At 36.5% G+C, this 16194-nt stretch overlaps 1 protein-coding gene across 1 annotated transcript; it reads right to left on the bottom strand.

The window, feature by feature from the left end:
- Positions 1-14495: 14495 nt before the first annotated feature.
- Positions 14496-15741, bottom strand: LOC121770323 (uncharacterized protein At2g29880-like). The gene is made up of 3 exons (XM_042167073.1): positions 15687-15741; positions 15233-15585; positions 14496-15110 (listed from the first exon to the last, which is right to left on the bottom strand). Exons 1-3 carry the CDS (start codon positions 15739-15741, stop codon positions 14496-14498), a joined length of 1023 nt encoding a protein of 340 aa, XP_042023007.1.
- Between the last annotated feature and the right edge of the window lie 453 nt (positions 15742-16194).

Consider the following 16194-nt stretch of genomic DNA (forward strand, 5'->3'; position numbering starts at 1 on the left):
GAATAAAATAATGTGGACAGTTATACTGCATTCACTTATACACTCTTGTACAGAAGCATCAAAATAATGCCTAAAAACAGATACGTAATGCATTTTAAAAATCAAATAATGTTCAGAATAAATCAACAAATGCACCATGAATATTGCAATCACCCATTATCCCATGTCCAACAACGGTCACATAAAGCATAAACCATGATAAATAATGCACTAAAATAACTAAATAATGTACAGATCCGGTCAAGTAATGAACATACAAATATTCCATTCAGTCTTTGATACTCATGTACAACAGCAGTCAGATGATGCATAAAACAGGATAAATAATGCATTCAAAAAGCCAAATAATGAACAGAATCACTCGAGTAATGAACATATAAAAATATTCCATTCACTCTTTGACTCATGTACAACAGCAGTCAAATGATGCATAAAACATGATAAATAATGCATAGAAATAGCTACATAATGTACAGATTCAGGCTAGTTATGAACATAAAAATATTGCATTCACTCTTTAACCCATGTACAACAGCAGGCACTTGTTGCATGAAACAAGTATATAATGCATATAAATAGTTAAATAATGCACAACATCAACCTAATAATACATAACATTAACCCAGTAATGTACATTTAAAAAATAAACATTCAGCCTTCACTCATACTACAGTAATGTACCAAACTAACCAAATAATGCAACAATACAACAGAAATAATGGACTCAGATTAAAAGAACAAGACTTCAATCATCAAATAGTAGTTATTAACACACTAACATTGCATTCGCTCATAGACTAATGTCCAATAGCAGACACATAACGGCTACATAAGGTTAAATAATGCACAAAATTAGGTAAATAATGTACTGACTCGATTAAATACTGCGGGAATCAAATTTGCTATAAACCCAAAATATCAAGCATAGAATTCGTCCACTATTCCAGGTATTCGACCCACAAATGAAATTGATTGCTCACCCTCCATCTGCGACTGTTGTGAAGTCGAAGGACGTTCTTCTTTAGACATTTTAAATCTGGGAAAGACACCAAATAAACATAACCCTATAAGATTTCATCTACAAATTCGCTCACCACAACTTTATGTGGAACAATGGGTGAATCGTGGTGTGGGAGGTGTGTAAGGAGCGAAAATCGGGGAAAACGTTTGATGGAAGTCAGACAGTAAACCAGTAAATTAAATTTTTAGAAACCCCACCTCCTCGTCGACCACAGAAGACACCTGCGCCAAAAGGGAAGGGTTGTTGGACAGTCAATCAGACGGCGCTTGAAATTCCGTTGAGATGGGCGGAACCTTGATTAGGCGGCTAGGGTTTTGAAATGGGATGGAAATTGGGGAGACGCAGCGGGAGAGAGATTGAGAGTTAATACGTTTGGAGTGAATGGATTGCTGGAGTAGATGGAAGGTCGTGGGTATATCCCGCTTAAATCTCGCACATACCGTTTTGGGGAGTTTTTAAGTATATAAATTTACTAATTCAACCCCATAATGCACGAAATCCATCAAATAATGAACCTACGGGATTATATCTATGCTTCTAATCCGGATCGTCCATCCATCTAATCTAACGCTCTAAATGGAGAAGGAACTTAAATCTAAGGGGAAAAAAGGAGATTAACACTACCCTATATATTTTTTATATATATATATATATATATATATATATATCTTTATCGTATCGCACAAGTATTCCTCGATCAACATCTTCAATACCCGAAATCAAATCTAACGAACTTCTACACAATAATCTTTATGTTGATCTTCATTGTAATTTCTATCTCTCGAAGCCTAAGCTCTTGATACAAATGTTAGGTTTGGTATACTGAAAAACATGTTTCGAGCATGAATAGAATCTTGCTTATATACGAAAAACTCTACAATCCACTTTTAACCTGATTCAGTATTATTCGAGCAGTTTCGCACAAATAGAATCGCTAATAGTATTACATTGTGTTTGCTTGTGCATTTATAAGATGTTTTACAAACATTTAAATGTATAAGAAGCAAACGAAGTCTAAGTCTTTTGCTTAATAGACTGGTTGTGGGCGTCGTCCACTTTAAGGTAACGCAGTCGGTTCGATGCAATGCTAGAGAAAGAAGAATTCCACAACCTAGATGGGCTTTGGCTACCTATCGCGAAAGGTTGCAATGTCAGTCTGATTATTTCTAAGCCTTACTGAAATAAAATGACATTGGTGTAGTATAGCACTGAACGGATCTAACAGCAAGACAAGTCTTTATGCTATCTACTGGAAGACTAGGTCTTGATAAACAACTATTTTTTAATCAACATACGTTAGCATTAAGCATGCGTTATTGATTATGCACTACTTTGACTTATCAAATGGTACGGTTTTTTCGCAACCCAATAATCCTGATATATTGGGTAATGGTAATTAATATCTAGCGGTGCTAGGATTGCTATTATGTTGAATCGCACGCCTGGTGAGTCTGGCTTGATAATGTCCCCAAGAGGAGCTCAAACAAGTTTTTATTATTCGGAAACTAACCAGTTGGAATTTAATTATTCCATGAATAATAAATAAGTGTTTCTTACTAAGTGAATAATAAGATGTTAATTAATTAAGTCTATAGCAAACACTAATTAATTAATGGACATTTCTATTTTAAGCACGAGAAATAATCATTTAAACAAGGAAGCCCGGATTACTTATAATTTCGGATTTGGATGGGCAGTGCAATATTACTTCTGAAGTAACTGATCGTAATATTCTAATATAAACTAGTATTAAATTGTGGGTGCAATTTAATTAGTACAAAGCTAATTCGGGAGGCCATATCCAAAACCTTACATAGATCTCTGACTGGGCCCAATAAGAACTTAATATAAACAGGAGAATAAATGAGACAAAAATATCATTATTATTCATTATAAAATTTTCGTCCCTCTCTAATTAGTAGAGGAGCTCGAAATTTTCAGCTCTCCTCCATGAGATTTTTCAGCTCCTCCTCCGTGAGGAATTTTTCTGTCTTCTTTATCCGAGTCCTAGTATTTTGATAAGATCAGCTCACCCTGATATCGAGATACAGTTCGGGAACCAGCAAAAAGATCTGTGGTCAGTATTGAAGATCATCGTGGAGAAGGCGCGAGCAATCATCGATTCTTTGAAGAATCAAATCGATAACTCTAAACCGTAGTATAAGCAATCAGTAGAAAACATTACAAATGTAGTAAAAAATTGAGCATAGGGTAATTGGTCAGAAAAATCTAGAACTATTTCCGAAATTTGGTGTTTCGCACGACCTTTGAAGTTGGTCAGGTAAATCACAAACTTTAATAATTTGTGCAAGTTTCCCACAAAATATATTTTATCTGACATGGCTAAAATTGATGTGAATTATTTAATCTCATATGGCACCGTATGTGTCATTTTCTAAATTAGATGTGTATTAAAAAATTTCATGAGGACTTATTATTTTCCAAATAATCCATACTCCTATTTAGCCTTTAATTTCCAAGTAATAAACGACATGGGAAATTCACACGAATTACCCAAAAATATATTATGGCACCCACAATGGGCGCCCGATGGCGGCCATCGTCCTCGGGCGCGGATGATGCCTCCATTGTGGGTGCCCGCCATTGTCCGCGCCCTACTCCCACGACCGATGCATCATCCGCGGACGATGGCCTATCGTCCGCGCCATCGGGCGCCCCATTGTGGGCTAGGCGGACGATGGGCGCGGACGATGGCACGCGTTTTCTATTTTTTATTTTTAAATTTTGTCTATTTAAACTTCGTTTTTCATTCACTTGTTCATAGAACATCTCACCTCTCTCATTTCGCTCATCTCTCACATTTCTACCTCTCTCACATACCAAAATGAACGACGACGACGACACCACTAATTCTAGTTCCTCGGAGTAAGGTAGTTCGACCTCGGAAGCCTTAGATCCAGCCGTTGAAGAGGCCATGACAGAATGCTTAGTAGAAATGCAGCACGAGGAGGCGGCGGCGCCGGAGCAGATCCACAGGCCTATTCGACGTCGGACGTCTGTCCGACGTGACCACTCGGAAGCTCACCAACGTCTGGCTACAGACTATTTTGCCGATCAACCATGGTGGGGACCGACTTTTTTCTGCCGCCGGTTTAGAATGCCGCGTTACCTTTATCTCAGCATTGTCCGGACGTTGTCGTCACGTGATGAATACATGACGTATCGGGAAGATGGCATTGGCAGACCCGGCCTTACACCGTTGCAAAAGTGCACGGCTGCAATTCGTCAGTTGGCCTACGGCACCACGACGGACATCTTCGACGAGTACCTCCACGTCGGGGATACAACAGGCCGGGAGTGCCTGAGGAGATTTTGTAGGGGAGTTGTGGAGGCCTACGGCAACACATATTTGCGCAAGCCGACTGCCACTGATTGCCAGGGTCTGATGAAGATGCACGAGACGGCGCACAGCTTTTCTGGGATGCTAGGGAGCATCGACTGTATGCACTGGCAGTGGAAGAATTGCCCGACGGCGTGGAGAGGCCAATTCACTAGTGGATACAAGGGCAGCCACCCGACGATGATCCTCGAAGCCGTCGCTGACCATCGGCTCTGGATCTGGCATGGTTACTTCGGTGTAGCCGGGTCGAACAATGACATTAACGTCCTCAACTCATCCATCCTCTTCACCGAGCAATGCAATGGCAACGGCCCGACCATCGAGTTCACTGCCAATAGACGCCAATACCACATGGGGTACTACTTGGCCGATGGCATATACCCACAGTGGCCTGTTTTTGTGAAGACGATCAGCTGCCCAATTGGTGAGAAGAGGGTTTTATTTGCGCAAAAGCAGGAGTCGGCGCGGAAGGATGTCGAGCGGGCATTTGGTGTGCTCCAAGCACGGTGGACAATTGTGAAAGGGCCAGCTCGTCTCTGGTTCAAGGAAGTCATCGCCAATGTCATGTATGTGTGCATAATCATGCACAACATGACAGTCGAGCATGAAGGTGGGAGCATCACCGAGTGGAACGATGATGACGGTGCATCTAGCTCGTCCAGCACGGAGACCGAGCCCCCCGCTAGAGGATTACCGCCGGGCTTCAATGAGGTTCTATCTAGACAGGCCTCAATGCACAACCAACAAGACCATGCTCAGCTCATGAACGACATGATTGAAGAAGTGTGGGTCAGTAACCGCCGTAGCTGAGTTTGCTTATTTTTTTATTCGTATTGTAATGTATTAATTTTTATAAATGAAATGAAGTTTTTTCCCAATTTTTATAGTTATTTAAATATTCAATTAAAAAATGCATAGGGCGCGCCTTAGGGTACCCCACTGCAGATGGGGGTAGGAGGATAAAACTGATGACGTGGCGTGCCTTAGGGCGCCCCATTGTGGATGGCCTTATGCTCATTTACTTTACTTGACCAAATGTACCTAACAAGTAACAATGTCCCCGTTCCACCATAGTTGAGGTGATTCTTTTCGGCATGAAGATTAAAAACACGATGTTCATTATGTTAAATGGAGAGAATATAGCAGAAGAAATAATAAAGTAGGAGAGAGAATAACGTAGAAGGAATAAAGCATGAGAGAAGGTAAACTAATAAAGAGAAAATATGTTATTTATTATACCATATATAGAAATGACTCGATATATTGAAACCTTTCAAAAATGAAAAAAAATTACTCTAACAGTGATGAAACAAAGGAAGTACAACTTAAATATAAAAAGTAATCAAGGGCTCGCAAATTTATCTAGGTATTTTTAGTGAACCTTGTATATGAGTATATTTTATTACTGATACTTCCGTCAATATCTCATGCTATTTCGGGTTATCCATGATTTAAAATTTCATTTGCTTTTTTCCATTTTAGGCAAGTGAATCCCACTATTCTACTAAATTATTAAATTGACATTCTAAAATCAATATATAAATGTAGGTTCCACATTCCATTAACTCATTTTCTCATTTTTTCTTCACAAAATCTAATAATTTCTTAAAATATGTGCTGAGTAAAAATGAGACTATAAATAACAGACGAAAGGAATATTATATACTCAAAATATTATCCTTTTCTCGAAAAAAGGATATATTATTATGTCAACAAATATGATATATATTTACCAAGAGCATGTAATTTCTTCGTATGTAAAATTTATTTCAAGTAGAATTAACGAAGGATATATTATTGATGAGGTTTTTTTTATAAATTTTGTTTTGTCTCTTTATTGCTCTCTCTTCGTGTCTCTTTAGTGCTAAATATAAAGGTCCTTTTTTTTGCCTCTTAGTGCGTGTTGTGCTAGATTGATATTTTGCATTTTTTTCTAATTTTATTTTGGCTAGAATGTCTATATTAGTTTTTTTTTTTCTTTTTTTATGAAAAGAAAATGTTTAGTTAGTTGTTGTCTTAATAGTTTTTGTTCTAATTTTAGCTTGTATTTTTTTCATGGAATTAGATGTGTTACTAACTATTAGAGGTGGGGCGGTATGGTATACCGCATATCGTCCCGCAAATTGCGGTATGAGAAAATGTCATACTTATACCTTACCGAATTTTCGGTATAACCGAAAATTCGGTATGAAATTTTCCGATATCGTTACCATACCGTTTATGAGATATATCAAAATAAGGTATGACATACAGTTATACATATGTTTCATACCACACGTTTCCTATTTTATAACCAAATATATAAAATAAAATATCACATATTTAAATAATTTCCAAACCATTAAAACTACACAGCAATCAAATATTATTCAAAAAATTCAAATCGACAAAACTTCAACAATAAAATCCATACAGTGGACTGGATTTGCATCTATGCGTGAGTGTGTTTGGGGTTGAGGCTAGAGGAACTAAAATGTGAAGGCAGGGTTAGAGATTTTAACCTTTTAACTATTTTTTATATAAATTATAAAAACAATATATATACCAAATTTTGGCAAATACTATATATGCGGGTATACCGCGGTATATGAAAATCTATACCTTTACCGTACCGAAATAATATCGGTAAGATATCATACTGTATCGCAACTTGCGGTATACCGCAAAATCGATATTTTTTCGATACGGTAAGTGTCGTATTTGGGTATTTCAGTATATTTAGCTAACCCTACTAATTATTGTTCATGGTGATGGTTAGAGCCTTTTAATATATTAGAAAAAAGTTGAATTAATAGTAGTATTTTTTTGTAAAAAAAGTTCAGCGCTTTGAAAGTTTGATAGTATTTTTATTGACTTATATGAGCACTCGCACCCATTTAATTCTCACTGAAGAATCTAACAAAACTATTGAATTGAAGTCTGAAATATGAATGCTCAAATATTGGAGTCAATAATAATTTATTTTAGTGGACTTTTATTTGGCTCCACCCCCACCAAAATAAAAATCTTAATATATCAAAATACCAGTCAATATTTCAGGCCATTGATGTCAACAAACTCGGGCTCAGATGGCCAAGACTTTAGCTGATTGGAAGACGGCAACTGACCCCGAGGAGAAGAGTTTTCTTCACGCAATGCTCGTGAGCATGCGAGCCGATTTGAATGCCGTCGCGGCACGGTTGGGGGCGACGGCGACGGAGGCGGCGAGGAGTGAGACGGAGGCGGGTTTTTTTTTAATTAATGTAATTTTTTTAATTAATTTACTTTTTAAATTTTAATAATATAATTGAATTTTCCCGTATCTGTGTCGTAAATTTAATTCCGTATTTTGTATGATTGTTAATTATTTATTTTATATAATTTTGAGTGAAGTGGCTATGCTATTGCTAGGCTATTGCTGGGCTATTTGCTTGTTTTGTTGATGTGGCAGAATGATTTTTAATGCTGATGATGTGATAGGAGGAGTTTGTGGCTAGGCTATGGTTGTGATATTATTACGTGGATGCTCTTAATAAGTTCAATGGGGTTTACACGTAGGACATTCGGCAGGCAATGTCAATTAAAATTGGCTTGAAAATCAGCACATTTTTCAAAGTTAATGGTACTTCCCATCACTTTTCAAGTTCATAGTATTTCCACCACTTTTAAAATTCGTGAATAGTACTCCCTCCGTCCCCGAATAAGAGTCGCTAATTTCTATTTTGGGCCGTCCCCCATTAAGAGTCACTTTTCATTTTTACCATAAATGGTAGTAGGCCACACATTCCACTAACTCACTCCACTCATATTTTATTATAAAACCAAAATAATAATATGGGTCACACATTCCACTAACTTTTTCAATCAACTTTTCTCTACATTTCTTAAAACTCGTGCCCGGTTAAAGAGCGACTCCTATTAGGGGACGGGGGGAGTACTAGATTTCAGAAAAAGTTTATGGGTTTTACTGCTATTTTCCCTATATATACCACAATTAGTGGGTTTTACTGCTATTTTCCCTATATATACAACAATTAGTATACACTTCTTCTTTCATATTACTCACACTTTTATATTTCAACTTGTCCTAAATACTTATTTCTAATTAAAAAAGGGATATTTAATTCATATATTAAAATTAATAAAATATTTTTTAATAAAATATTTTCTTATTATATTTAAAATGCTAATTTAATTATATTAAAAAATCAATTAAATCAATGTACGACCTAAAATAAAAATTATGAGTAAATGAGACCGATGAAGTACATATTACCACATTATAGTATGCACAAGTTTTAAGACTATGCTATGATTCGAAAAAATAACTTTTTGGAAATATAATATTGTTGGTAAGCTATATTAGAATCCACGTGTCTGGCATGGCCCACCTCTTTATGAAATTGATTGATACGACTTTAGCATTACAGCATTACCGTATTCCATGTTACGAAATACTCCCCTCGATTTAAACCATTTGATTTTCGACACATAATTTTGACAGAATTTTGTACATTGTAATTTTGTTAATTAATAATGAGACAATAATATAAAAAATAATGAGTATGATTTTATTTTTAAATATAGTATTTATTTTTTAATGAGACACCTTGATTGTATTACTATTATCTATTTAATTATTTTTATTTATTTAATTGGTTATTTTAAGATAAAAAGTTCAAAGCCAATTAAGGAGTCGTTTGGTTGTAAGGTTTCAGCTAGATTATAATCTTTATCTGCAATATACTCATTGTTTGGTTACTTGAGCAACATTGTTCATGGCCCGTTTTTAACTTCTGAGGCCCGCACTATTCATGTAATATTCGACTGGTTGGAATCGGGATTTTTTCGGCAGTTTATTAGCTGACATCGAACGGCGTGCCTGTTTAACACCATTTTTCCCCAATTGTCCATCCCCATTTCAAATCGAATTTGAAATCTTCGCAGCTCAAATTGAAAAACCCCTTTTTGAAAACGGGAAGAAAGTGCTACTCCTCACCACCCGGAGACGGGAGCCAATGCACAAAGGTCTGATTTAGTCTGCTCAAGGTAATTACGTTCTCCGTCGACTACCTTCAAACAAATCTTTGACGTTTTTGTTGGATCTTTCCCCAATTGCTCATCCTCGTTATTTTATGTCGGATTTAGGGATGCAGCCCAGAGCTAAAGCCTCGTAGCAGACGAAATTGGTAATCCTTTAGTAGTAGTCGGCGGTATTTTGTAGGTGACAGTGGAATCGATTTAGCTCGTAGAAGGTAATTTCATCTTTTTGCAACCCTATTGTGATTTTATGCTGACGTCTCAGATGTATTTTTTGGAGTAATTATTCGGATCTGGATGTTAAAAATTATCGCATGATTTTGTGTGTTACCGCAGATCCTTTTTTACAGTGCGACATTTATTTGCGATTTCTGTACATGAGAATTTTCGTTTGTTTATGTGTGATTATCTGCAGAGTTTGTTGTAGTAAGTTGTTGATTAAATTGGTGATTTCTATTTGGATTCTTTTATGGTGCAGTAGCCTGATTTGTTTGCTAGTATTACCAACTGTGGTTATGGCTCTACAATTTCATTTTTCCAAAGTCGTTTACCTCATGGTGGAAGGTGTATTGCATCTCTTACATATGCACACGCTTATCCTGTTGCACTTATATCTGAAAAGACACCCACGATGCGGCCGACGTACTAGGCATAATCTAATTAGGTATTCACACAAGGATAGGATGCCCCAACAGGCGAGACACATGAATAGACTCACTAAAATTAGTGACATAGACTGTTTTGTGAACCTACGTATGGATAGGAATGCATTTGGTCGTTTATGTATCCTGTTGAGAGACGTGGGTGGGCTGCGAAATGGTAGATATGTCTTACTAGAGGAACAAGTAGCTATTTTTCTAAACATCCTAGCACACCACAAGAAAATTCGTCCAGCTGGGTTTCATTTTAAGCGGTTCGGGGAAACAATTTCGCATTATGTTCATCTTGTGCTGAAAGCAGTTCTCAGACTTCATACCATTCTTTTGCCCCAACCTGATCCAGTAACGAATACGTGTGTTGATAATCGGTGGAAACATTTTAAGGTAAATAACGAAGTCTCCAAATACAGGTAACATTTTTAAGTCACGAGGTTCATGTGGAATTTTTATAGTTATATGTGATTCGTCCTAGGGCTGTATTGGCGCATTGGATGGGACCTACATAAATGTCCTTGTAAGTAACGCGGATAAGCCACGCTATCGATCTTGCAAGGGGCAAATCGCAACTAACACTCTTGCTGCCTGCGACCGCAACATGAGATTCATGTATTTTCTACCCGGGTGGGAGGGATCTGCCGGCGATTCTCGAGTGCTAAGGGATGCCATTACAAGAGACCGGGGATTGAGGGTGCCCAAATGTTTAAATTCACTAGAGTCTTTGACACTAATTGATTTTTTCAGAATTCATTATTCTTTCTGTTTAAATATATAAATATCCTAACCCAGTGTGGTATTCTTAGGAAATTACTACCTATGCAATAATGGATACGCCAATTGTGAAGGATTCTTGACGCCTTTAAAAAATGTTCGTTATCATTTGAAGGAATGGGGCGTCGGTAACCAAAGACCCCAAAATGCTCGTGAATTGTTTAATTTAAGGCACAGGCCCGTAATATTATCGAGCCAGCTTTTGCTGTCCTAAAAATGAGATGGGGAATTTTGCGAAGTGCTAGCTTCTATCCGATCAAGATCTAAATACGGATGATAATGGCTTGCTTTTTACTGCACAATTATATTCGTGGTGAGATGACCAACGACCCAATAGAGGAACAAATTGCGGGTGACACACAACTTGGTGTGGTAGAAGATGCTGATGGTGAAATTGAATATGTTGATCAAGTTGAGACATCTGCTGCTTGGACTCAAATGAGAGAAGATTTGGCTAACTCTATGTGGAACAATGTGTGTATTTCAGTGTGGTTCATTTATAATCTGAGTTATATAATTTGTTTTCTTGTTTGATATGTTTTGAGGAAATTGAAATAAATATAACACAGTCTGATCATATAATATTTGTACTTGTTTTACAGCCTTCTAATGTCGACGACAACAACCGACAGTGACATGATACCCGAGTGTGTTTGCGGTGTTGGGAAGATGAAGTTGTTGTGTGCCGGGAAAGAAGCCAAACACTGCGGTAGATGGTTTTACAAGTGTCCGACTAATGCAAACCACTCGGGGTCTTTCTTGTGGTGTGACGATTATCATAGTAGGATTGGAGACGGCAAGCTACCAGCCTATGTCTTGAACCAAACTTGGCGCCCTGCAAAAACAGTACGCAACAAGGAGGAAGATAAGAATAAAAGGAGATCTGGCAGCGGTCATGTATGTGGAGCTTGTGGCCGATGCCAAGCTGAAATTAGAATGAACTTTATGTTGGTTGTCATAGGTTTGGTGTTGTTATTGTTGGGGATTGTGTTAGGGAAACTATTCTAGTTTGCATATGAGCTTATTTTCAAGTTTGAACTTTAATCAACCTTCACTCCATGAACTTATTAGCCGTATTTTATGTAGCTGACTTCCCTGAACTTATTAGTAACAACTCATGCCTTTTTGAGCTAGTATTTTTGGATTAGTCTTTGTTTCAAAGCAAGCATATTTGGATTGTTTATATCTAATTATTTTTGCTAATGTTGCGTTGAACTACTGTTATTTATCTAGACAAATATATTAGCTGCCTACATGATCTACAATAGATAAAATTTAATTTTGAATACAACACCAAATTTAAATTATCAAATTCAATTTCTAAATAAATAATTTCTCTTTTAGTCCTTTCACCAAAGAATGATAGGTATTTTTGGTGTATAAAATGACATAAAACTGATAAAATGATACTTTCAGCCTATAGAATGATACTTTCAGACGGTAGAATGATATTTTCAGCATATAGAATGATAGGTATTTTTGGTGTATAAAATGACATTTTTGTTTAATAAAATGATACTTTTACCTTATAAAATGATAATCTAAGCGGATAAAATGACATTTAGCTTATAAAAATGATAGTTTAGCTGGAGAAATTGCATATAAGCTGAAAAATGATACTTTAACGTGACAAAATGACATAAAACTGATAAAATGATACCTTTTCCCGATAGAATGATACTTTCAGCCTATAGAATGATACTTTCAGCCGATAGAATGATAGGTATTTTTGGTGTATAAAATGATATTTTTGTTTAATAAAATGATACTTTTACCTTATAAAATGATAATCTAAGCGGATAAAATGACAGTTAGCTTATAAAAATGATAGTTTAGCTGGAGAAATTGCATATAAGCTGATAAATGATACTTTAACGTGACAAAATGATATAAAACTGATAAAATGATACTTTTGCCCGATAGAATGATACTTTCAGCCTATAGAATGATACTTTCAGCCGATAGAATGATACTTTCAGCCGATAGAATGATAGGTATTTTTGGTGTATAAAATGATATTTTTGTTTAATAAAATGATACTTTTACCTTATAAAATGATAATCTAAGCAGATAAAATGACAGTTAGCTTATAAAAATGATAGTTTAGCTGGAGAAATTGCATATAAGCTGATAAAATGATACTTTAACGTGACAAAATGACATAAAACTGATAAAATGATACCTTTTCCCGATAGAATGATACTTTCAGCCTATAGAATGATACTTTTGCCGGGTAGAATGATAGGTATTTTTGGTGTATAAAATGACATTTTTGTTCAATAAAATGATACTTTTACCTTATAAAATGATAATCTAATACGGAATACAGTAATATAGTGATGTGTTAAACGTCTAAATACGCCGTATTAGTGGTTATTAGGTCAACAACTACACAAACTAATTAATGAAAAATAGCTTATGGCCTTAATTTTGCAAATATTGTAAACTTATTCAAAATTTCATCAATAAAATAATTACTACTATTCGATAATCTATATAGCTAGCATTGGAGAGGTTGAGGGGGTTGGATTGGACGTTAACCAACCCATCCAAAAAATCTAAAACTATCATTATTAAACAAAAGTATCATTTTACCATTTGAAACTATCATTTTATCCCCTCAAACTATCATTTTATAATGCAAAAGTATCATTTTATCATCCAAAAAATCTAAACTATCATTTTAAAACAAAAGTATCATTTTATAATTTGAAACTATCATTTTATCCCCTCAAACTATCATTTTATGATGCAAAAGTATCATTTTATCATCCAAAAAATCTAAACTATCATTTTAAAACAAAAGTATCATTCTATCATTTGAAACTATCATTTTATCCCCTCAAACTATCATTTTATGATGCAAAAGTATTATTTTATCATCCAAAAAAATCTAAACTATCATTTTAAAATAAAAGTATCATTTTATCATTTGAAACTATCATTTTATCCCCTCAAACTATCATTCTATGATGCAAAAGTATCATTTATCATCCAAAAAATCTAAAACTATCATTATTAGACAAAAGTATCATTTTATCAACGATATTTTGTGGAATTTTGAGAAATGAAGACAACGAGGTTGCAAGAAATGAAGATAATGTTGTTGATCATGACTTCATAAATTGTTTTAGATTTGAATGTTGAAGTTTTATTAATTTGAATGCTATGAACAAGATTTGATTATGATGAAGTTTTATTCTTTTGGGCTTTTTTAAATAGTTGAACACTTGAATTGTTATTTTAAATATTTTGGACACATTTTTTAAACAATATAATTCTATTATATTAGAACAATTCATTGTTTTGAATTTATATACAAGTCGACGAGTGTATCCACTTTTTGTTAGTGTACTTTTATTATTTTCAATTCATGAGTCAGTGTATTACCCACCTTCAATCTGGAGTTCTTTAATGGGGAAAGTGAGATGGCCAACATATCGTTCACATCAGTTAAATAGGGACCAAATATGAAAATTCAAGTTAATCAAACTAGATATGCATAAGTCATCACGAACCATTAGTTTTCATAGGTCTTAACGTCGCCCATAATTACATTCCCAACTACAAAACGATTACCATACTACACCATCGGCTAAGAAGTGATGAAATTGTCCAAAAGAGCATATTTTTCATAAGACAAAAAATAGCCGATGTGCACAGCCAGCTAGGTGCGACCTTCTTTCTCCAAGACACGCTTCGCATATCCGGCCTTCGAAGCATCAGGGAGTCCTCTGAAGATCTCTAGCCGGGAGTTCTCTTTACCAATAATGTCACACAGATCGTACCTCTCATTCTCGGTCAGCTCTGGTATGTTTCCCAAATGACCAAAGATTTCCGCCCTCGCTTTACCCAAATCCATCTCGTACCCTATGCGTAATGCCAAGGTCTCCAAACGAGCGCTGGTCTCGGAGTGCAACGTTCTCAGTAATTCAACTATGCCGCTATCATCCTCCCGGACTTTGCGTTTGCGCTTGTTTTTAGGAGGAACCTGTGCATTCGCAGTAGCGTTCGCCCCACTCTGCGTGCTACTGTCATCAACCCTTGGATTCGCAAACGTAGCCTGCATCTGCTCATCATAACCCAGAAAATCTTCGAAGCTGGGATGATAATCACTACTCTCACCTATCTCCGTAACAGGCGCATCTGGCGAACTATTCGCAGCCGCATCAGCAACCCATTCGGCATGGCCACCATTTGCCCTGTCTTTGCCGAAGATAACCTTCCAGTCTTCCCAGTAGGGCCAGGACCTTGTGCGCATTCCGCGGGCATTGCTATCTTGCTGCGAGAGAACATACAAGTGTGTACAAGGTCAACAACTATGCTTAAAGAGACTATCAAAAACTAAGCCAAAGAGATTATCAGAAGGAATTAATATTCAAGGGCTAGATAAATATAACAAACCTTCACGATTTGGTCCCACTGATCATCATCACAGTCAATCTTAAAATCTCCATGCACATTGAACCCGACACCACTACGATCAAGGATCTTTGCCAGTGAGTTGTAGCTTTTCTTCACAGCCGTTAACTTAGACTGAATATGCGGATTAGCTTTCAAATCGGTTCTCGGAAACTCCTTTTGCATCCATTCCTCCACCTTGTTCAAGTAGCCTCCTCGGAACCCATTATCCGATTTCCACCCATGGGTGACCAAATCCTTCATGGCAACCATGAGGACGGCCTCCTCACGGTCAGACCAAGAACGACGGGGAACAACAGGTCGGCAAGCATTTCCCCTTCGGTATTGGCTACCCCCTGGGACAAAATGAAGTGTAAATGGAAACAATGTAAAAAAAATGTACGAATGCAGACGCGACCGGGATTTGGACAGGAATATGTTCATACAAAACCCAAACCTTGTGTGTTCTGGCTACCATCGCCGGAAGGTACAAATCTTCGAGGATCGGACATAGCTTCGAAGAATGAACGAGCAAGAGTCAGACTCAAGGAAAATTAAGTAAATCTATTTTATCACATAACACACATCTACACATTTGCAGCAAAGTTCGTTAAACAAAGTAGAAAGAGCATTCATTGCAAGAAATTCAGCCAGAAAATGTAAACATTCAAACAAATATTTTACATTGACATTGTAGTAACAGACACCCATTTCAAATCACCACCACTAGGTTTAACTCGTCAATGAAATTAGCAGGGAACAAAGAGTGCATAACGGAATGGAAAACCTATTCGCAAAACATAAAATCAGATTTCAATCAAGGAGTGAGCGACAAACGGTCGAATAATCTAACTTGTGTGGGATTTAGCCCGTCAAAATAAGAGGAATTTTGCAGTAGTCGCCGCTTTACAGTGGGAGGCTGCTCCGAGAAACACCGCGCGAATTACAAAATTCACAAAGGGGTT

The sequence above is a fragment of the Salvia splendens genome, chromosome 16, assembly GCF_004379255.2.
Source record: "Salvia splendens isolate huo1 chromosome 16, SspV2, whole genome shotgun sequence".
NCBI lineage: Eukaryota > Viridiplantae > Streptophyta > Magnoliopsida > Lamiales > Lamiaceae > Salvia > Salvia splendens.